The 23,177-nt window shown below is 41.8% G+C and overlaps 2 protein-coding genes across 5 annotated transcripts in view; one reads left to right on the forward strand and one right to left on the reverse strand.

Annotated features, from left to right (window-relative positions):
• Positions 1 to 10,818, reverse strand: part of SPATA9 (spermatogenesis associated 9) — a 59,189-nt gene extending 48,371 nt beyond the window's left edge. Inside the window, exon 1 of the mRNA XM_086413196.1 lies at positions 10,686 to 10,818. The gene's annotated coding sequence lies outside the window, so the exon portion shown is untranslated. The remainder of the gene's footprint in view (positions 1 to 10,685) is intronic.
• RHOBTB3 (Rho related BTB domain containing 3) overlaps positions 9,884 to 23,177 on the forward strand; it is an 86,877-nt gene continuing 73,583 nt past the window's right edge. For 2 of the 4 annotated variants that reach the window (XM_086413194.1, XM_086413193.1), the window contains exons 1-3: positions 9,909 to 10,566; positions 10,724 to 10,949; positions 15,817 to 16,003. In XM_086413194.1, coding sequence (XP_086269320.1) covers positions 10,565 to 10,566; positions 10,724 to 10,949; positions 15,817 to 16,003 — 415 coding nt within the window. In that variant the 5' untranslated portion in view covers positions 9,909 to 10,564. Of the gene's footprint in view, positions 10,567 to 10,723; positions 10,950 to 15,816; positions 16,004 to 23,177 lie in introns of those variants that run through there. The other 2 variants (XM_086413192.1, XM_086413195.1) reach the window with 2 other exon arrangements.

A 23,177-nucleotide genomic window follows, 5' to 3' on the forward strand; every position in this document is an offset into this window, starting at 1 on the left:
GCAACATTTTAACTGAAAACAGAACAATTGTTTGAAAAACATGATTGGGGACAATAACACAGATGAACAGATATGTTCAAACAAACACAAAAATGAACATCTTAGACCTTTTCTGAAAGAGCTTACAGTAGTTGGCTTTTGTATATACATGGTACGGATTCTCACTTCAGCTTCTCCAAACAGAATGAATGATATTGCAGCCTTGTAGTTTACAAGAGATCCAAAAATTTAGAAGAAAACTGCTGACTGTTTCTCTGAGAAGAGTTATCCAGATAATAAAAAGAGGAACATCAACTTTTCTCAAGACTGAGGGTATGGTTACTGACTCTGCTACCTGACTTTGCTTGCATTACTTATGTGGAGTACTGCAAGCTCTGGTGGTTTAAAAAAAAAGAAAAAGCTAATCTTGAATTCTGTGATTTTTGTGTAAATTTGCAAACGTTTATCTTTCATTAGATTAGTTAGTACAATACAAATACATTTTTTACTGGGCTGATTTCTAGGCAAGTAGGTCTGCGGTTTATCTATGTTACCTTCTCCTATCTCGCCCTTACTTCCTCTCTCACAGCCGCCCTTGCAGCACCAGCTAGCCCAGCATCCTGTCCTGCTTCCTGGCAGACCAGGACTCCACTGTGATATCCTAAGCTTCCTCTGTAAGACACAGACTCAGACACCAGACCAGTAGTCTCTAAACTTTTTGACTGAGCATCCTATTGTAAGAATTTTGAGTATACCCCCAATATCTTTATAAATGACAAGCATCAGTTCAGTTCAGTTCAGTCACTCAGTCGTGTCCAACTCTTTGCGACCCCATGAATCGCAGCAAGCTAGGCCTCCCTGTCCATCACCAACTCCTGGAGTTCACTCAAACTCATGTGCATCGACTCGGTGATGCCATCCAGCCATCTCATCCTCTGTCGTCCCCTTCTCCTCCTGCCCCCAATCCCTCCCAGCATCAGAGTCTTTTCCAATGAGTCAACTCTTTGCATGAGGTGGCCAAAGTACTAGAGTTTCAGTTTTAGCATGTATTACTGTTAATATATTGTGACCACAGTAAAACACATTGAAATGGAAAATTTTCAATAGATGAGATAAGGATAAAGTAAATCACATTAAAAAAAACTTTTTAAAATGTATTACTAATAATTCAAAATATATTTTTCTCTAGAATGTTATTGCCAACAAATCTTTTATGGAGAATAACAATTGAATATGCTTAATGAAAAAACTAAGATCATGGCATCCGGTCCCATCACTTGATGGCAGGTCGAAGGGGAAAAAGTGACATCACTTTGCCAACAAAGGGCAAGGCAATCAAAGCTCTTCGCATGAGGTGGCCAAAGTACTGGAGTTTCAGCTTTAGCATCATTCCTTCCAAAGAAATCCCAGGGCTGGTTGGATCTCCTTGCAGTCCAAGGGACTCTCAAGAGTCTTCTCCAACACCACAGTTCAAAAGCATCAATTCTTCGGCGCTCAGCCTTTTTCACAGTCCAACTCTCACATCCATACATGACCACTGGAAAAACCATAGCCTTGACTAGACGGACCTTTGTTGGCAAAGTAATGTCTCTGCTTTTCAATATGCCCTCTAGGTTGGTCATAACTTTTCTTCCAAGGAGTAAGCGTCTTTTAATTTTATGGCTGCAGTCACCATCTGCAGTGATTTTGGAGCCCCAAAAAACAAAGTCTGACACTGTTTCCACTGTTTCCCCATCTATTTCCCATGAAGTGATGGGACCAGATGCCATGATCTTCGTTTTCTGAATGTTGAGCTTTAAGCCAACTTTTTTGCTCTCCATTTTCACTTTCATCAAGAGACTTTTTAGTTCCTCTTCACTTTCTGCCATAAGGGTGGTGTCATCTGCATAGCTGAGGTTATTGATATCTCTCCTGGCAATCTTGATTCCAGCTTGTGTTTCTTCCAGTCCAGCGTTTCTCATGATGTACTCTGCATATAGGTTAAATAAACAGGGTGACAATATACAGCCTTGACGTACTCCTTTTCCTATTTAGAACCAGTCTGTTGTTCCATGTCCAGTTCTAACTGTTGCTTCCTGACCTGCATACAGATTTCTCAAGAGGCAGGTCAGGTGGTCTGGTATTCCCATGTCTTTCAGAATTTTCCACAGTTTATTGTGATCCACACAGTCAAAGGCTTTGGCATAGTCAATAAAGCAGAAATAGATGTTTTTCTGGAACTCTCTTGCTTTTTCCATGATCCAGCAGATGCTGGCAATTTGATCTCTGGTTCCTCTGCCTTTTCTAAAACCAGCTTGAACATCAGGAAGTTCACAGTTCACATATTGCTGAAGCCTGGCTTGGAGAATTTTGAGCATTACTTTACTTGCATGTGAGATGACCATCTTACCTAATGTTATTCAAATGGTTTAAAAAAACCTATAAGATAACCAGAGTTTTTATAGGTTACATGTATTTTCAATCACAAAACACAGAGTGGGTGAGGGGTTGCTAACTGGAGCTAGTTATTTGAGTTTGAATCACAGCTCCCGGAGTCTCACTATTTGTATAGCTGTGGGCAAGTAAATTAGCCTCTCTATGCTATAATTTTCTCTCCTGTAAATTAGGATTAGAACCTACTTGATAGGGTTATTTAAAAGTCAATATTTATAAAGCACTTAATATATCTGGCATATGATGTGACATGTATGTGTGCTTAGTCGTGTCCGACTCTTTGCAACCCAATGGACTGCAGCCCACCAGGCTCCTCAGTACATAGAATTTGGACCAGGCAAGAATACTGGAGTGGATTGCCATTTCCTCCTCCAGGGAATCTTGCCGACCCAGGAATCGAACCCGCATCCCCTTGTCTTCTGCATTGGCAGGCAAATTCGTTGCTATTGAGCCACCTGGGAAGCCCCCTGTCTGGCATATATTAACTGTTATTTAAGTGTATTAAGAAATATAGAGAGAATTCTCATGCCCTGCTACTGGGAGTGTAATACTTAAAACCACTTTTAAAATCAGTTGGGTACTATCTACCAAAATTAGAGGTAGACTTACCCTGTGATCTAGCATATGCACCAAGATACTATATTTTAAAACAAGAGTAGTCTTTGGTGGCTTTGCTTGACAGTTCAGTTCAGTTGCTCAGTCGTGTCTGACTCTTTGCAGCCCCAAGGACTGCAGCATGCCAGGCTTCCCTGTCCATCACAAACTTCCGGAGTTTGCTCAAACTCATGTCCATAAGTCGGTGATGCCATCCAACCATCTCATCCTCTGTCATCCCTGTCTCCTCCTGCTTTCAATCTTTCCCAGCACTAGAGTCTTTTCCAAGGAGTCAGCTCTTCGCATCAGGCTTTGCTTGGAATAGGCTAAAACTAGAAATAACCCACACGGGCATCTAAAATGGAATGGATAGGTAAATAGTAATTTATATATCCACCGGATGCTATTTAGCAATAAAAAGGAATAATAGGGACAAACCACAGCTACAACAACATAAATAAATCTTACAAATGAAGATGAGCACAAGAACCAAGACACAAAAGAGTATATAGAGTGTATAGAGTATATATATAAGACTCAACTTATATACCCACTCCAGTGTTCTTGCCTGGAGAATCCCAGGGATGGGGGAGCCTGGTGGGCTGCTGTCTATGGGGTCACACAGAGTCGGACACGACTGAAGCGACTTAGCAGCAGCAGCAGCAACTTACATAAAGTTGAGCAACAAGAAAAACCAGAATATCAGCTTAGGAATGCACGTATAGATAGTAAAACTGTAAGGAAAAATAAACAAATAGTCATCACAAAAATCAGGCTCATGATTCTAAGAAAAAGAATGGAACTGTAACTGAGAAGGGGCAGCTGTGAGTTGGGGGCAGTGTGTGTGTGTGCACCCTTGCACGAGTGCTGATAACGCTCCACTTTCTGCACCGGGAGATTGCTTAGGAATGCTTACTTTATAATTATTTATTAACTACATGCATTGGTATTATGCACTTTTCTGTATGTGCTATATTTTACAGTGAAGAAGCATTTTTAAAAACTGCTATACAAGTTTTGTTTTCACAAAATTAACCTTAGTTTCTGGCTCCAGCTTCTTTGCTGGGAAAACTGCTTATGAGAAATACCTCAAATGAATTCCATGTGGTTGCTCTCACTGTAAGCTTGGAATCTTTCCTTTCTTAAACAGTTTTTTTTTTGTTGTTGTTTTTTTTAAGTCTAAGTAACTCACTCACAGAAGTTTTGCATAAAATAAAGTTTGTTTTTTTTAAGTCAATTGTTGAAAATACCATCATAAGTTGTATTAGAGAAAGAATATCTCTCTACTATAGCTTTCCTTTAGTGGCTCACAGAACTGTCATTTTTAAAATGTATTTCATTACTGAAACACAATCTAGTAAATACCACACTGAAACAGAATCTACTCAACACCATAACATGAGACATATTGAAAACATCTGTGCTTTTTGTTTAACATTATAGTAAACTTCCCACATTGTGTAACATGTTCCAATACTGGTGTCTTTAGGTCTTTAGCAATGTTTTATATTCACTCAAGGTATTTGCTATCAAAGGAATGCAGTATTTCCCCCTCATTTGTGTTCCATGTGTTGCTGGGAATAACACTTATCTTCACAATAAGAAAACTATTTTCCCAGTGATATGTTGCTTTTTGACTTTTTAAGGAAGCTCCGAAAAGACTTCATAGCACTTATAATTGGTGAATTTTCTTTAAAGTATTGCTTGAATCGTTCATTCCTTAAACATTTTAGAAATATCATTGAGCTTTATCTTCAAGTTTGGATGTCCAGTTTTTAGTTCATTTCAGTCGCTCAGGCGTGTCCTACTCTTTTCGACTCCATGGACTGCAGCACGCCAGGCCTCCCTGTCCATCACCAACTCCCAGAGGTTTCTCAAACTCATGTCCATTAAGTTGGTGATGCCATCCAGCCATCTTGTCCTCTGTCCTCCCCTTCTCCTCCTGCCTTCAATCTTTCCCAGCGTCTTTTCAAATGAGTCAGTTCTTCGAATCAGGTGGCCAAAGTATTGGTTTCAGCTTCTGCATCAGTCCTTCCAATGAACACCCAGGACTGATCTCCTTCAGGATGGACTGGTTGGATCTCCTTGCAGTCTGAGGGACTCTCAAGAGTCTTCTCCAACACTACAGTTCAAAAACTGGACTTTAAAAGTCCAGTTTTTAAGTGATTAGCTAATTGTGATAGGGCTTCCCTCGTAGCTCAGCTGGTAAAGAATCTACCTCCAATGCAGGAGACTCCAGTTGGATTCCTAGGTCAGAAAGATCCTCTGGAGAAGGAATAGGCTACCCATTCCAGTATTCTTGGGCTTTTCTGGTGGTTCAGACAGTAAAGAATCTGCCTGCAATGCAGGAGACCTGGGTTTGATCCCTGGGTTGGGAAGATCCCCTGGAGAAGGGAACAGCTACCCACTCCAGTATTCTGGCCTGGAGAATTCCATGGACAGAGGAGCCTGATGGGCTACAGTCCATGGGGATCACAAAGAGTCAGACATGACTGAGTGACTTTCACTTTCACTCAGAACATTATCTATTAACTGTAATACATCCTTCAGATGAAGATGTTAGCAAAAGTAACTATAAATCCATGCCTAAAACAGTTTTTAAAAATTTACTTTTAATTGGAGAATAATTCCTTCACAATGCTGTGTTGGTTTCTGCTGTAACAATGTGAATGAGCCATCAGTAAACATACACCCCCTCCCTCCCACCCACCCTGCTAGGTTGTCAGAGCACCGGGCAGAACTCCCTGTGGTACACAGCAACTTCCCACTACCTGTCTATTTTACACAGGATGGTGTATCTACGTCAAGGCTACTCTCTCAGTTCGTCTCACCCTCTCCTTCCTCTGCTGTGTCCACGGTCCATTCTCTAAGTCTGTTAAAGCAGTTTTTAATGATTATTGCCAACTGATTGTCAATCTGATTAGTCATTAGTTTTTCACCTTACCATGTGACTCCCAGAGAGTGCCCGATATGTCAGCTCAGTCCATTGTGTTTGCCCGTTCTTGCATTATTAACATTGTCTCCATTGATCCATGCTGCAATAGTTTACTTAAATGTCATCTATAAATCCATTTAGTCAGATACAGAAACTGCAACATGTGGCAATATGTTACAGATACATATGTATATCTATGGGTGATTCATATTGATGTTTGGCAGAAACCAATACAATTCTGTAAAGCATTTATCCTTCAGTTAAAAAACCATATAAAAAAAGTGAACAAAGGAGAGAGTCTTCCCCTCTCCCACTGTGTGCTGAGGTGCTCCCACCCTCTCCCTGGAACACCCTGAATGCCTGCCCACTTTGGGATCAAATGGGGGTGCCACCACCAACCCTCACATTAAATATCAGCAGAGCTTAATTTCTTTCCTTTTTTTGGGGGGGGGGGTAAAAAATAAATGTTTGAAGATAAAAATTCAAATACCTTTTCTGGAATCTCAGGGGTCGATGCTGGCTCCCCACTTTGGAGATGCATCTTACACTCATATGTGGTTATATTTTATCTCAGGATAAGATCATCTATCTGAATGAATATGAAATGATGGCATGCCAGCCAGGAAAACAAAAACATACTGTTAAGGCTGTAGGTCCTTCCTTATCTGTGTGTTCTGCAGTGACCTTGAGGTTGGAGGACATAGATAATCCAATTTGTTACACACTGGCAAAAGTGAAAACAAACAAACCCTTAATGCTACTAATGAGGGAAACTACAAATATATAAACCCAATAAAAATTGTACATAAAAGAGAAATGATTATTTAAAAGGTAGTCTTTAAGATAATTATGAAAAAAAGTCTTTAAGATATTGGGAAATGGACCATCAGTGATACTGTGTGACTAGCTCCTATAATAACTGACCCCAAAATATCTGGTTTAATTCAATAAAGATCTATTTTCTCACTCAGAGTACAGTGCATGCCATGAGGAGGCTCTGCTGTAACTAATAATTCAGAGACTCAGATTGCTTCCAAGCTGCAGATCAGACACAGTCAAGCACATGGCTTCAAGGTTGACCTGCCTTCATCCAGTTGGGAGATAGCCAAATGAAAAAACATGGAGATGGTACACCCCTTAACTGCTCAGGAGGGATCATATTCCACTAGTGAGAATTAATCTCATGGCCCTGCTGCTGCTGCTGCTAAGTCGCTTCAGTCATGTCCATCTGTGTGTGACCCCAGAGACGGCAGCCCACCAGGCTCCCTCATCCCTGCGATTCTCCAGGCAAGAACACCGGAGTGGGTTGCCATTTCCTTCTCCAATACATCAAAGTGAAAAGTGAAAGTGAAGTCGCTCAGTCGTGAAGTTGCTCAGTCGTGTCCAACTCTGTGCGACCCCAGAGACGGCAGCCCACCGGGCTCCCCCGTCCCTGCGATTCTCCAGGCAAGAACACTGGAGTGGGTTGCCATGCATTCTCCAATGCATGAAAGTGAAAAGTGTGAAGTCGCTCAGTCGTGTCAGACTCCTAGCGACCCCATGGACTGCAGCTCACCAGGCTCCTCCATCCATGGGATTTTCCAGGCAAGAGTACTGGAGTGGGGTGCCATTGCCTTCTCCGAATCTCATGGCCCTATCTACATGCAAAAACTCTGGGACATGTCCTTTTTCTATGGCGCCTGGAAGAGAAAATGGGTTTGGTGAGCATCCAGCTAGTCTTTGTCAAATAAACAGAGTTGGTCTAGGGATTCCAAGGTTGTAACTTGGGTATCACCAAGTCTGACTTTGGAAATCTCTTGGGTAGCCTCTACCACTCTCATTTCTGCCTGCTGTAATGAAGGCATCAGAACACCAGCACTAATTTTAGCTCTTGCTGTTCCCTGAATAAGCCATGATCATCCGCATCTCTACATCTTTGCATGTGATTTGCATATAAGGTCTGTCCGTTCTTTCTAGTATTTCTAACCTCCCCTTCTTCCCAAGCTAGCAGGCTTCTCCTCCTCTTCTAAGACCTAAGACAGTGCTTACTTCCTCCATGCACTTCTCTCTGATGACATAGAAGGCACAGATCTCTTCTTAACATTTACTGAACTTTATCTTTGTACTTTGTTCCTACCTGTATTACTGAATGCATAAACCTGCATGATAATTTTTAAGGAACAAGTACATTTTCAAAAGGATCAGACGCACCAATATTCATAACACAGTGACCATTAATAATAGATTTAGCTTCTCAAGAATAAGGACTGGGTCTTATGTATCTTAATATCTCTCATGTGTACCAGCACTGGCCTGGCTTACATACTCAATAACTGAGGAAAAACTGAATGCTGTCTGCCAGGTTCCAGCAACTTCCCAGCTTCCCAACCCTTCCTGCCCCTTTCCAGCAACTCTAACTCTCTCTGCCTTGTGGTAAAATGCATTAAACACAACATTTACCTTTGCCACCATTTAAAAATGCACATTTTCATATGCACCTTGTTTGCAATAGTTCTTTTCACATTTTCATCTTACAAAACAGAAAATCTACACTCATTGAACTCCGAATTTTCCTCTTCCAGAAGCCCCCTTAAAACCAGCATTCTGCTTTCTAAGAGTCTAACTACCTGAGATATCTCTTGTAAGTAGAATGATGCAGTCTTTGTCTTTCTATGACTAGCTTATTGCCCTCAAGATTCATTCATGTTGCAACATGTGACAGGATTTCCCTATTTTCTTAGACAGAATAATATTTCTTTCTATGTATATACCACATTTTCTATATCCATTCAACCATTCCGATGTCTTTGCTTTTGACTTGGGGTTACTGGCGGCGATTGATGACCCATGAGAAAAGATGATCTTGTATTATTTTGGGGTGCTTCTAGAGACTAAAAGAGAAACTATACTGGGTGCAAAGGAAAATATGATTTTTAAACATCAGTGACTTACATAAAGAATGCCCCCTCATTATACCCTATCTGAGCATGAGAAACTATTAAACCCCTTTCAACTGAGCAGCCGGGGCCCACAATAAAAAGCTGCTTACATTCCAAACGCCTCTCACCCTGGGGTTTTCACTGCCCTACTCAGCACCTCCTGTTTCATAGCCTCAAAATAGCTCTGTTGAGAAAAGAAACAGCAACATTTTAAAGTAGGGCAAAATAAATAAAGGGATAAACAAGAACTCTTTCAACACGGAGCACTTGCGAGAATTTTCCTGTTTATGGAGAGGCAGAGCCCCAGAGTAAACTCTGGCTCCTCTTCGAATCCAGTGGATTCCAGTGTTCACTTGCATCGAGGAATTTGAGGCCCTTTGGGGACACTGACAGCCTTTAGTTCAAGGCGTTATCATGAAAGAATCTAAAGTATCCTTGCATTAGCACGATCGTTATTTTTTCAGCTGGCCTGAGGAGCTATTATTAAACATGTAGCCATAATGCGTACCGAAAAATCCCCCACGTAAGCTCGCATTTGGTCTGTAAACACGTTAAACAACCTCACGCGTAACGACTTCCTACAGCTATCACAATCAGAACCTCAACACTTAAACAAAACAAAACAAAATCCTCCGGCTTTTGGTCAAAAAAGATGCCAAATATAGCTTGAAGTAGTAAATAATCCTCCCGGCAAGCGACGATCGCGAATTAATCGGTGCGTGAACAAAGAACCCTTTCTGCACTACGATGAATGTTGCCTTTCTTTTTTTTCTCCAAGTATGATTGTAGAAAACAGCTGTACTACATGTTGACAAATGACCAAGCGGCAGACTTGGTAAAAACACTTTTGGTCAAGGCCAAGAAGGGGGGAGGGAAAAAAAGGGGGGGGGGGGGGGGCTGCTGGAGCGGCCACGGGGCTGGATTCCCTGGCTTCCCTTACCTTTTTTTTTTTCCCCTAGTCTTTAGGGAGCAGGGGCCGCAACCGCCCATCACCACACCCCGCCTCCCCCCCACCCCTTTCCCCGGCTCGGCTCCGGTTACAGCCTTTCGAGTTGAACAAACTTGCTGCAGGCGGATTGGTGACCGGGAGCTCTCGGGCCGGGACGTCGTATTTATTAATTTATATTCCGCGGCGCCCCGCGCGGGCCGTTCCTTTGTATCCGGCCCGCCGCCGCCGCCGCTGCCCCGGCTCGGGGGGGAGCCTCAGCGGGGAGCGAAGCCCCCGCGTCCGCCCGAAGACCCCCCCCTCCCCAGCTCCAAGGCCGGCACGTGCGGCTGCCGCCCGGCCCGCAGAGAGGGGCGGAGGCCCGGCTTCTCCCCCACCCGCCGCTGAGCCAGAAGCAAGAGGCGCGGCTGCGGGCCGCCCGGCCGGGAAAGCGCGGCGCCCGGCGAGTCTCCGCGGCGGCGGCGGGGGCCCGGCAGCGGGAACGGCGGGTCCCCCCGCCCCGGGATGCGCCCCGGCACTTCCTGACTGGCTGGCGGCGCGCACGCGGCCCCCGGAGCTCGCTCGCCCGCCCGCTCTGCGTCGGCCGCGCCGCGCTGGAGGCGCGCGAGGAGGGGGAGACGCGGCCCGGGATGAGCTGATTGCTGGGGGGCGCGCGCGGTGGTGGTGGGGGGCGGAAACCACGCCGCCGCCTGGCCCCTGCAGGCCGCGAGGAGCCGACCTTTCTCCGCGTCGCCGCCCGGCCCCGGGGGACTGGAGATCATGTACGTACGCGTCGGGGGCCCGCTCTGGTCTCCAGCCCCGGCGCGTGCCGTGCGCCCCACCCCGGGCCCGGGGGGCTCTCGCGCGCCCGTCCTCGCCGCGCGCTGTCCCCCGCGCTCACCACGCGCCTCTTCTCCCCCCCGGTCTCGGCCGCCTTAGGTCCATTCACATCGTGGCGCTGGGGAACGAGGGGGACGCGTTCCACCAGGACAGCCGGCCGTCGGGGCTCATCCGCGCCTACCTGGGGAGAAGCCCGCTGGTCTCCGGGGACGAGAGCAGCTTGTTGCTGAGCGCGAGCGGCGCGGCCGCGCGGCCCGTGTTCACCGAGTATCAGGCCAGCGCGTTTGGGAACGTCAAGCTGGTGGTCCACGACTGTCCCGTCTGGGTAAGGGGGCTGACGGAGCTTTCCTTTTCTTTCTTTTCTCCCCCCGCCTCCCCTTTCATGAATGTCAACGTCCGGGTCACCGGGGGAGAGTTTTCTTTTTTCTTTTTTTTTTTAACATTTTGGGGAAAGTCTTTGGTCCTTCGTTTCAGGGGCAGGGGCCAGCCTAATCAAAGAACACTCTTAGAAGGAAAAAAAAAAAAAGCCCCAGTGAGAATGTGAAGCACTTAGGCGTACGTTTCACGATTGTGGGTTGTCTCTTGGTTAAGACAGCTGATCCTTAAATGTCCCAACCCCAAGGGACGCGGGTCACTAAGTTTCACCAGCAGAGAGCAGTGTTTTTTTTGTTTGTTTGTTTGTTTGTTTGTTTTTCATGCCTATCCTGTGTGGATGATATAGTAATATGAGTGTTCTAAAAATAAAGATCTCTGAAAGCTCAACAGAGCCAAAATACATTTCACTGGGGGCCAGCTCAGAAATAGGACCCCTGGAAGGGATGGGGAAAGTCAGGGACTGAGAATTAAATTTAAACGACTCGTTTATAGCACTTTGAAAAAATTTTTAATTAGTTTTTAATTTTAATAGTGCAGATGTTACTGATATATTTAGCCATTTCTTTTTCCTGACCCGTAAATCAGAAATATTACTGATAATATTTTGGGACTTGAAAAAAGCTTTAAAATTTGCGATGATTAGAAGAAATTGTAATGAAGTTGATAAATGCTAGTCTAATTCTTGAGTGATAAAAGAAGAAAGAAATCCACACCCTGATGGTATAAATGCTTTTCAGTACACAGTAGCATCCAGAATGTGTTCATGGAATCTTATTTCAAAGTTTCTGAGTCTTTACTCGTATAGAGTCTACATTGCAGCTAAGTGTTCTATTTTATAACAGAAGAAGGTTTAAGGTTTGAAAAAAATACAGGTTATCCTTATGTGAGATTTACATTTAAACCACAGTTTAAAAAAAGTGAAATAGGGACTATAGGCTATACCTATACAAAGATAGGATACACCTTTCCAAAGAAATGTATAAAATGTCCGTAAAAGCATTTCTTATGTGGATTTCCATATTTACAGAAAGGAAAGATCACTTGTCCAAATAAATTTTCAGCTAAAAAGTAAATTTATGTTAGTAGACTAAAATAAATGAAAAACAGGCCTTTTCAGTCTAACAGGGAGGCTGTTAAACTCCTAATTATGACATTGATGATGCTGATCATAAGAAGCATGGGTAGAGAACTTACTGGCTGGAGTCCATGCAAGCAAATGAAACCCTTCTTCCCCTTTGATCATTTCATTGTGAAAAATCTTACAATCTAAAAACTTACTGTGTCTATACTCAGTTGGAACAAATATTGAGTGAAGAGAGTAACTAAATGTAGGGGAAATAAAATAAGCTGAATTAGGATGTTAGGATGACCTTTTCTGGTTTTTTTGTTGTTGTTATTGTTGTTTTGAGCAGTTAACTCCTGTTGATGTTGTTATTAATAATTTAACAAAAAGCAGTACTTGTGATCCCATGGATTGTAGTAAATGAAACCTTCCAAATCAGTTAAAATTAACCTTTGTTGTCTAGATTTTTGATTGTTACGTTTTATTATTCTAATCACCTTTGTTTGGTTAGACTCTGGCCCTTTTAAAGGCATTGAGTTTGTATGTAACCAGGCACAGTTTTCTGGGTTATAATGGTCTTCAGGCATAGTAGAATGTGTTTGTAGAGCTACTCTTTATAAGATGCTTTTCTTCTCTAGGTGGTAAGTAAAAGCCCATTGGAGGTATGAACGTTGATTGTATTCATCAGCTGGTATTTGACATGTACTGAATTAGAATATTAAACACAGCAAAGCAGATAGAGCACAAGTTTTGCTATCAAAAGGACCTGATTTCAGATCCTCACCTTGGTACTTAGTGGCTGTGTTCCTGGGTAAAGTCACTCATCCTCTTTTGGCCTTATTTTCCCTGTGTGTAAAATAAACATAATAGTCACCCCTCCACCCCCTGCTAGAGCTATGCCAAAGAGTAAATGAGAGAATAGTGTAAAGTTCTTAGCATCCAGACTGGAATGTAGTAAATACTTAAAAGTGGTAGTATTTATCACAACTTTAACATAGCCATGTATTGCTTACACTAAGCAAAGGTAAAGTTTTCCTACATATCATTCAAGATTTACACACAAGTACACAGAGGCAGCTTGTTAGTACTTAGCATTAATAGATGCTGTATTGCAGCCCCACAACCAAGTAGAATGGAATTGTTGTTTCACTGTAAAAATTCAGATTCTTTTTAAAAGATCAGTTCCATTCCCCAACTGTGGCTCCAAGCCTCGTGTTGCATAACTAGCCTGAGGAAATCCTGGAACTGATTTATGAGGGTTGGGAGAATTTGATTTCCTTCGTATTTCTAGAAATCAGTGGAACATTTTCTCTTTGAGATGGTTTGAAGAAATGTGGCGTTGTTTCCTTGGAGTTAGAATGAGATAGTTGTGCTCCTCTTTCCTGGGTTTCTTCTGTAGGTCTGCTGCCCTGCTCTGGATCTTTGCCATTTATACTTGGCACTTTAAATAAATGAGTTTCAAATTCATTTTATGTAGCTTATTATTTATTAATAGTATGTCTCTCAAATCCACATTTAAAAAAAAATTTATTTCATTTCTAGATCTTTTCCTGTTTACCAGAAATATTCCATAAAAAGCCATGAGGTAATATATGCACACATTTCTTCTGCAGGGTTTGAAGCTCTGATTTGCATTTAAAAATAAAATTAGTTATAGTCTTTATATCCTCAATACCACAGAGTTAATGAAGCCAAAACCCATTTCCTCATAATATTTTCCCTTAAATGTCTCCTTTTTCCTTCTTCACCTCTCCAGTATTCTGGAATTTTGAACCATTTGGAATGCAAAGAGCAGCTCCTTTTGATTTGTTCTCTCAGAGTTAGATGGCTGCTTGATATTGCTCCCACTTCTTTCGTTTGTTCGTCCCACTCATCTGACTTTGTCCTCTTTCTTTACTGTACTCCCATACCCTGTTGTACTTACACACTTTGAGCTTGAATACTATAACAGATACAGTTGGAACTGAATGGGTTTTGTGGTTTGGGATTGGAAATTAGCATAGAGCTCTGCTGGGAAGCTTTCACATTTTCTTGATCTGTGTCCCATTCCACTTTTCCCTCTTCTTACATCCTCCACGATATTCAAGGTTTTGCCTTTGCTGTTTGTAGCCCCATGGTTGGCCTCTTTTTTTTCTGTTTTCGTTTTTAAGTCTTCCTCTAAAAACGCTGTGTCCGTCCCACTTTGAGTAAGGTATTCATATCTAAAAATTCTGTCGTTCGTGTCACTGAGTATACTTTTGGAAACGGGCAGGTTGCGAGGGTGCAGGGAACTGGGAGAGGCTTGGCCAGGGCATGGGGGTGTGCTGGTTAGAAGAAACTCTGCCAAAGGGCATTGCCGTGACCCTTCTCCAGAATTTTCTAGCAGAATAAAAGCTCTGTCACAGTTGATTGAAACCCTGTTTTGAACTCATTCTTCAAAGTGCAAACTTTCATAGGCCAACAGTTTTTTGGACTTGTGAGCCACATCTAGCTATTTTCTTACTCTAGCTTTATTATGTCCTAAGAATACACACCAAAGGCCACATGAAAGGACAAATAATGATTAATAGTTAACCAGAACGGAAGAAGGAGGCTGTTTATGCATATTTAGCAATGGTTTTAAGGTACATACAGATACTTTTCTTACACCGCTATTCATGCAATAACTTTAAAAAATTATTTTTAAAATATCAGAGTGCAAAGTTTTATCCTTAAAAACTTTATAGGGTCCATAATAAGTTACTTTTGGCCTTAATTCTAAATATAAATATTATTAATGTGTATGCTCTGTCACTCAGTCTTTGGGACCCCATGAACTGTAGCTCACCAGGCTCTGTCCATAGGATTTCCCAGACAAGAATATTGGAGCAAGTTGCCATTTCCTCCCCAAGGGGATCTTTCCAACCCAAGAATCAAACTGATGTCTCCTGCGTTGGCTGGTGGGTTTTTTACCGCTGTGCCACCTGGGAAGCCTGAATATTATTAACTGTGGTCCAGAATAAAGATTTCAAAACTGGAAAGGTTTAACCTGGATTTTTAATTGATAGGAGGAAAATACATGAATTGCAAGTATATTCCTTACCATGTTAACATCTTAAAATACACACCATCTTTTCATGAAAGCATAAAAAGCACCTCTCCCTGCCCCATTCTCCTCCCTTAAACCACTATATATATGTAGTACTGTCCAAAGAATGGATAAAGTCGAAAGATATATATGAAATTTGTGTGTGTGTATATATATATATATATATATATAAAATACATGGAGCTCCATGGCATTCACAGTAATTATAATCCAGAACACTGAACAATCCTGCACTAACTGGGTCACAGAAAATCCTCTGAAGCTTCCTTACTCACACTGATGCTCTTGTATCTAAAATGCAAGTGTTACGTTTTTGAAACTATAGGTGATAAAACTGTGGCATAATTTTAAAACAAAGTGCTTATTTTTAAGTACAGGTGTTGAAAGAGGTTGCTTATTTCATCAGAGTCTCAGGGATCCTCTAGGTCCTGTTTTACCACTACATAGCTCTCCAGGCTAAATGAATATAAAAAAAAATTGAAGAGTTGATTGACTTCAAACATTTTAAATTTCATGTAGTTACTTTTTAAAAACTAAATTTTTATTTATTTTTCATTTTTGTTCTTTTTATTGTTGGTAATTTTTTAATTAAAATGTAGCAAAAAATGAAACTAATATGTTACAGTTTATTTCATGATGAATTTGAAGATAGGCAGACTGAAGATTGCTCTTTACATTTTGGTTTAGGACATTTTTGACAGTGATTGGTATACCTCTCGAAATCTAATTGGAGGTGCGGACATCATTGTGATCAAATACAATGTAAACGACAAGTTTTCATTCCATGAAGTGAAGGATAATTATATTCCAGTGATAAAACGAGCATTAAATTCAGTTCCAGTAATCATTGCTGCTGTTGGTACAAGACAAAATGGTAAGTAGTTTTCTTTTATATGAGAGTGCAGGTGCCATGATAATTTTGAAAAGCATTATTTATTGATGATTAGTAATGTTTTTTTTTTTTTTAAAGCAAAATGATTGGGTTCAAATTACCAGCTGTCATCTCTTTATCATTGGCTATGATAATGAGAGGTCAAACATAAGTATCACAAACTACTGTGATTCTCATGGGTACAAGGTTTTCTTTTAAACTGTTCTTCTACAGAAGTGAAGTATCAGTATCAGTTCTGTGACCCCATGGACTGCAGCACGCTAGGCCTCCCTGTCCATCACCAACTCCTGGAGTTTACTCAAACTCATGTCCATTGAGTCGATGATGCTATCCCACCCTCTCACCCTCTGTCATTCCCTTCTCCTCCCACCTTCAATCTTTCCCAGCATCAGGGTCTTTTCCAATGAGTTAGCTCTTCGCATCAGGTGGCCAAAGTATTGGAGTTTCAGCTTCAACATCGGTCCTTCCAATGAATATTCAGGACTGATCTCCTTTAGGATGGACTGGTTGGATCTCCTTGCAGTCCAAGGGACCCTCAAGAGTCTTCTCCAACACCACAATTCAAAAGAATCATTTCTTCGACACTCAGCTTTCTTCATGGTCCAACTCTCACATCCATACGTGACTACTGGAAAAACCATAGCTTTGACTAGATGGACCTTTGTTGGCAAAGTAATGTCTCTGCTTTTTAATATGCTGTCTAGGTTGGTCATAGCTTTTCTTCCAAGGAGCGAGTGTCTTTTAATTTCATGGCTGCAGTCACCATCTGCAGTGACTTTGGAGCCCCAAAAAATAAAGTCTGTCACTGTTTTCACTGTTTCCCCATCTATTTGCCATAAAGTGATGGGACCGGATGCCATGATCTTAGTTTTCTGAAGTAAAGGAAGTCAGTCATTGTGTTCTTTTTGATATGGGAGAGTTATTGGCTTGACACTAAGCCCTGGAAAACTGTTTTTGATAATCTAAGGGACTATTCAGTTGGGAAAGATAAATTGTCCCCATAAGGATGTGGGGGTTGAGAGCTGAGTTTTAGGCAGGTATGCAGTGAATGAGCTGAATATTGACACCACCACCTTGAGAGTATTGGTGACTCCGTAGCTGGAGGATTGGTGTGCTTCAGTCTGCTTCAGTAGTTGCTGCTGTGCATACCGTTGTCAAATTATCTCGGGGTCAACTCAAAATTCTCTTTGAATTGATGGTGTTTTCTAGTTCTTAAGGATTATTTCCTCAGTAAAACTGTCTTTAAAATTCTGTTTTTATTCATTTTTTCTTCTTTTTTATTGAAGTATAGCAAAATAAAGGACATTAGACTTCACTAATTTTAGAGCACAGTTTATTGCATTTTTACATATGTGTGCACCTATACAGCCATCTCATACAGATCAAGATACATAGAACTTTTGCCTCATTCCAGAAGCCTCTCTTGCCCCTACCCAGAGATAACTGCTGTTCTGACTTCTAACATCATAAGTTAGTTTTACCTATTCCTGACCCTCATACAAATGGAATTATACAATATGCAGTGTCTTGTGTTTGACTAATTTCAGTTAGTGGGATACTTTTGAGATTCATGCATGAAGAACTTATCTGTAATTTATTCTTTTTATTGCTGTGTATTGTCCCATTGTATGAGTACACCAGGGTTTTTCTCTGCATTCTTTTAATGATGCTTAGGTAGATTTCTGGGAGGATTTTTGGGTCACATGGTAGATATGTGTTTAGCATTAGTAGATATGAATAAAGCAGGCTTGACCCTTCTTGGACCCCACATCCCCTCTACTTCCCTAACCTTCTTTTTATTGCTGTCACGGTTCTTGAACCAGTCATCCACACTTCCTGAGTCCACTTCCTGACTTCCCATTCATTCTTGAGTCCACTACAGTCTGACTTGACTTTCGCAATGACGCTGGGTTTGTTTTCACTCAGGGCTGCCAATTATATGCCTGTCACCCAATTTAATTGACGTTTTAATAACAATCTTCCCTTTGAAGTTATTCAAACACACCTCTCTCTCCACTCAGCAAAAGCTACTTTTTCTCTTCCTGGTTGTTGTAATTCTCTGTCATATTTCCTGGCTCCCTGAGCCTCCCTCACACATCTGCACCAAGTCAGTCCATCCTGTGGCTGTTGCCCAGGGTCCCATCCTTTTCTTCACCTCTTCTTGCCGTTTCCTCTGACCTGAACCTGCTAATCTGGTGTCCTCACTTCCCCTGCAGTGACACGGTGATTACCCAGTCTCTTTCTCTGGCTCCAGTCTCTCTCCTGACCCATGTTTCCACAGATACCTTCCTCTTTCCACTGAGTTCCCCAATCTTTTTTTTTTTTAATGTATTTTTTTCATTGAAGTATAATTGCTTTACAGAATTTTGCTGTTTTCTGTCAAACCTCAACATGAATCACCCACAGGTATACATGTGGCCCCACCCTCTTGAACCTCCCTCCCATCTCCCTCCCATCCCACGCCTCTAGGTTGATGCAGAGCCCCTGTTTGAGTTTCCTGAGCCATGCAGCAAATTCCCGTTGGCTGTCTATTTTACATATGGTAAAGTAAGTTTCCATGTTACTCTTGGCCGTACATCACCCTCTCCTCCCCTCTCCCCATGTCCATAAGTCTGTTCTCTATGTCTGTTTCTCCACTGCTGCCCTGTAAATAAGTTCTTCAGTACCATTTTTCTAGATTCCGTATATATGTGTTAGAATTCGATGTCTATCTTTCTCTTTCTGAATAACTTCACTCTGTGTAATAGGTTCCAGGTTCATCCACCTCATCAGAACTGACTCAAATGTGTTCCATTTTATGGCTGAGTAGTATTTCATTGTGTATATGTACCACAACCTCTTTATCCATTCATCTGTTGATGGACATGCAGGTTGCTTCCATGTTCTAGCTGTTGTAAATAGTGCTGCAGTGAACGATGGAATACATGTGTCTTTTTCAATTTTGGTTTCCTCAGGGTATATGCCTAGGAGTGCTGGGTCATATGGTGGTTTTATTCCTAGTTTTTTAAGGAATCTCCATACCATCTTCCATAGTGGCTGTATCAATTTATATTCCCACCAACAGTGCAAGATCTTTCCGTTTTCACCACACCCCTCCAGCATTAATTGTCTGTAGACTTTTTGATGAGGGCCATTCTGACAGGTATGAGGTGATACCTCATTGTAGTTTTGATTTGCATTTCTCTAATAATGAGCGATGTTGAGCATCTTTTCATGTGTTTGTTAGCCATCTGTATGTCTTCTTTGGAGAAATGTCTGTTTAGGTCTTTTTCCCACTTTTTGATTGGATTGTTTGTTTTTCTGGCATTGATTTGTATGAGCTGCTTGTATATTTTGGAAATTAATCCTTTGTCAGTTGTTTAATTTGCTATTATTTTCCCCCATTCTGAGGGTTGTCTTTTCACCTTGCTTATAGTTCCATTTGCTGTGCAAAAGCTTTTAAGTTAAATCAGGTCCCACTAGTTTACTTTTGTTTTTATTTCCGTTACTCTAGGGGGCGAGTCATAGAGGATCTTGCTTTGATTTATGTGATCGAGTGTTCTGCCTTTGTTTTCCTCTGAGAGTTTTATAGTTTCTGATCTTACATTTAGGTCTTTGATCCATTTTGAGTTTATCTTTGTGTATGGTGTTAAGAAGTGTTCTGATTTCATTCTGAGTTCCCCAATCTTGATAAATGATGCCAAACCTGTCTGTTCACCACACTAGAATCACCTAAGCAGTCTTTCTTTCCTGTTCCGCATATCCAATTGACTCAGAAGCTGTTTTGATTTATATTTTAAGTAAACCTCAAACTCATCATCTTTACTGAATTTCAGATCCTGGTGATTTAATTATCTGTCAGAAGGACTTTCTTTTTGGTCTAAATGGGCAATTCCAAATTTTGTAGGATTTGAGATCTGTACAATTGTAGAGGTTCTTTGTAAGGAAAAAAAAACTACAAAGTAACAGACATACATGTATACAAATGAATGTTTATTCAGAATGTGAAAAGACAGCCAAAGAAATTACAACTCCAAAAAAGCTGTCAAATACCACAGACATTAAAAAAAAGTTTCTTTTATTTAAAAACCTGACACTTCTCTAACTTTTCTTATATTTTTTTGGCTGCAGATTCTTTGATCAAGTCTTCACATGATAACCACTTTCTGAGATTTTCTGTAGAGCAAAAAGAATGATAATTGTTTTTTTTTTTTTTTGGTGCTGGCACCACGGTTTGTGTTGTGTTTGCTTGCCTCTCAGCTCCACCTCTTTGTGTCCTGATGCTGGACTAGTCTGCACTGTGGGTGGAAGAAGCATTCCTGAAGGCCGTGCATGTACCGAGACAGCTCGCAAGCACTTACAAGGAAGTGACTACAGACCACAAATAGTATCTCACTAAACCTAAATTTAAATTCCTCTTTAGCAGCATCCTAAAAATGTCCACAGCTACTCCACAGCTGCCTGATGCAAGGTGAAGTGAGGTGGACTGGAAGGAGGCCTGTGTCTTCACCAGACATGGACAGACCATCTCATTTTGCATATTTTACAAAAGCACATGTCATGTGAAAGAACCCAAAGGCCAGGTTTCTCCCAGGACTTTGGAAACAGGCCATAAGGAAGGGCTTTGAAGCTTAGGCTTGCTGGTAAATCAGCCTCTGGTCAATTTTTCCTGCTTGGCTTCTTTCTGAAATAAATTCTCTCAGAATAACCATCCTAGAATATGTCAGATCATAATACTCAATCCTTTCAATTGTCTAGAAACTTTCATCTTTTTTTTTCCATTTGCAAAATTTCAAACCTAAGAACTTGACAAGAATGGGACAGTAAGCTCCAGAAATTAAAAACACACACCTTTTTTGTTTGAACCATTTGATGGTAAATTGTAAACATTATGGAATTTCTTCAATCCTGATTAATTAAGCATGTCTCTTCTAAGAACAGAACCATCTTCCTATTAACCACAAGGCAACCATCACACAAGAAATATACTATTACCTGTTACATTATTATTTAAAATATAACCCATATTCACATTTTCCCATGTATTCTAATTTTTTCTTTTTTTAAAAAATTCAGTATGAAATTAAGGACTGTGTTTGCATTTAGTTCTCATGACTCCCTGGTCTCTTAATTCAGAACAGTTCCCAGTTTCCTAGCCGGTTTTTTTTTGGAGGGGGGCGGGAGGAATATCTTTCATGACACTGACATTATTAATAAGAATCCAAACCCGTTATTTTGCATGATCCCTTCAGTTGTGATCACTGGGGTTGCAAAATAGTGATTTCCTATCATTCCTTCTTCATTTATTAGTTGGCACGCTACTGTAAGTAGAGTGGGGCTTCCCTTGTGGCTCAGCTGGCAAAAAGTCCGCCCACAATGTGGGAGACCTGGGTTTGATCCCTGGGTTGGGAAGATCCCCTGGAGAAGGGAAAGGCTACCCACTCCAGTATTCTGGCCTGGAGAATCCCATGGACTGTAGAGTCCATGGGGTCGCAAAGTGCTGGACACGACTGAGTGGCGTTCACTATCACTATCGCTACTCTAAGTGCGATAAAAGTCCCTTTTCTCTGCTCCTGCGTCTTTCTTTGAAATCATTATGAAAAATTCATGGGTTGGTTATTTAAATTCAATGTTTCAGAATCTATTCTTCTCATTATGCTTTCTGATACTCCAGGTACCCCCCATTTGCGTCTTCACACTTGCTCCGGTTAATTCTTGGGTCCTTCCTCCTCCTGGTATAGAAGGATGTGCAGGCTCACCTTAGACCTGCCCTGCCCTAGGCCACTTGGGTGCCCTTGGACTGATCCTCGCCCCGCTTCGTGAAGCAGTGAGCAGTTCCATGTTGCTGCAGGGCACGAGGTACCCCCTGTCCTCTGAGCCTCCAGGTTCCTCTTTGGTCCTGTGCTCGCCACCTGCATCCTCTCAGGGACCCCGAGTTTATGGTCCTATAAGAGTCTCTCCCCTAATTTTTCAGTGTTGCCATAGGTTCACCTCCCTTTTTCTCTTCTCTCTCCACCCCTCCCCCCCATCTCTCTCCTTCCCTTCCATCCCACCCCCCATTTCATGATTTCTGTGGTTTGGCAGGAAGAGGAGATTGCAGTGTGGGATTAGCTTGTCCTCTTGAAAGTGGAAGTGACGTGTTCCTTTTCTCACATTCAGGCCTCCGCATGCACCGTGTTGTACCGTATAGAGTACCCCTCTGCACAGCCCATCTTGTCCGCATACTGAATTTGTCCTTAGCCTGGAAATTGTTCCCTCTTCTGCGAGGCCCTCCCCCGTCCCCCAGGCAGAGTTAATTTCTCCTCTGTTCCTATGGTGATTTCATACACCTTTATTTCAGTACTTATTATAATGGTCCGCAATCGTTGTCTGCCTGGGCTCGGTTGACAATGAGTTTCAGTTATCTGTGTATCTTTATTACCCTGCTATCTGAGGTGCGGTGGCTGCTCAAAAAACGTTTGTTCAACGCATGAATGAATGGCTTTATGAATGATGTATACAGACGTGAAAAATCATTTTCACTAACAGGGTGAAATTAATTTCCCATGTGAAATGTGATCGCAAGGTAATTACAAAGCTAAAGCTGGCTCTTTGGTTCAAGGACATGGATTGTTCCTCCTTCCTGGAATATTCCTCCCTCCTGGAATCCCTTGCAGTCCAGTGAAACAGTGCTGAGTGTTCTGTAACTCCTTTCTCCAGCTGCTTTAAGAACAAGTTCAGCAAGTACAGTCAGTCTCATCTCTTTGCTTTGTTATACGTGTTTTGACAAGCTTGACTGTGTGTGTGGGTCTTCATCGTACTTGGCTCTGAATAAATCTTTGGCTTTTATTAAATATTGAATTTGTCTTTAAAGTAGAAATTTTTTTTCCAAACTTGGCAAAGGTGTATTCATAGCCTTAAGCTCCTAAAAGCAGGCATCCTGTCTTGTCTTTTTGAAGCTCTGACAGAACCTAGTACATTGCTAGGCTGGAATTCCTAAAAAGATTTCTAATACTCTCAAGCACTGGCAACATTGTAAGCATCATCCTGAAAGAAAGTGAAAGTGAAGTTGCTCAGTGGTGTCCGACTCTTTGCGACCCCATGGACTGTAGCCTACCAGGCTCCTCCGTCCATGGAATTTTCCAGGCAAGGGTCCTGGAGTGGGTTGCCATATCAGTTCTCAAAGCCACTCTTTTGA

The sequence above is a fragment of the Bos grunniens genome, chromosome 7, assembly GCF_055505025.1.
Source record: "Bos grunniens cultivar Pamir isolate PY7600 chromosome 7, Bosgru_T2T1.0, whole genome shotgun sequence".
In the NCBI taxonomy this organism is placed as follows: domain Eukaryota; kingdom Metazoa; phylum Chordata; class Mammalia; order Artiodactyla; family Bovidae; genus Bos; species Bos grunniens.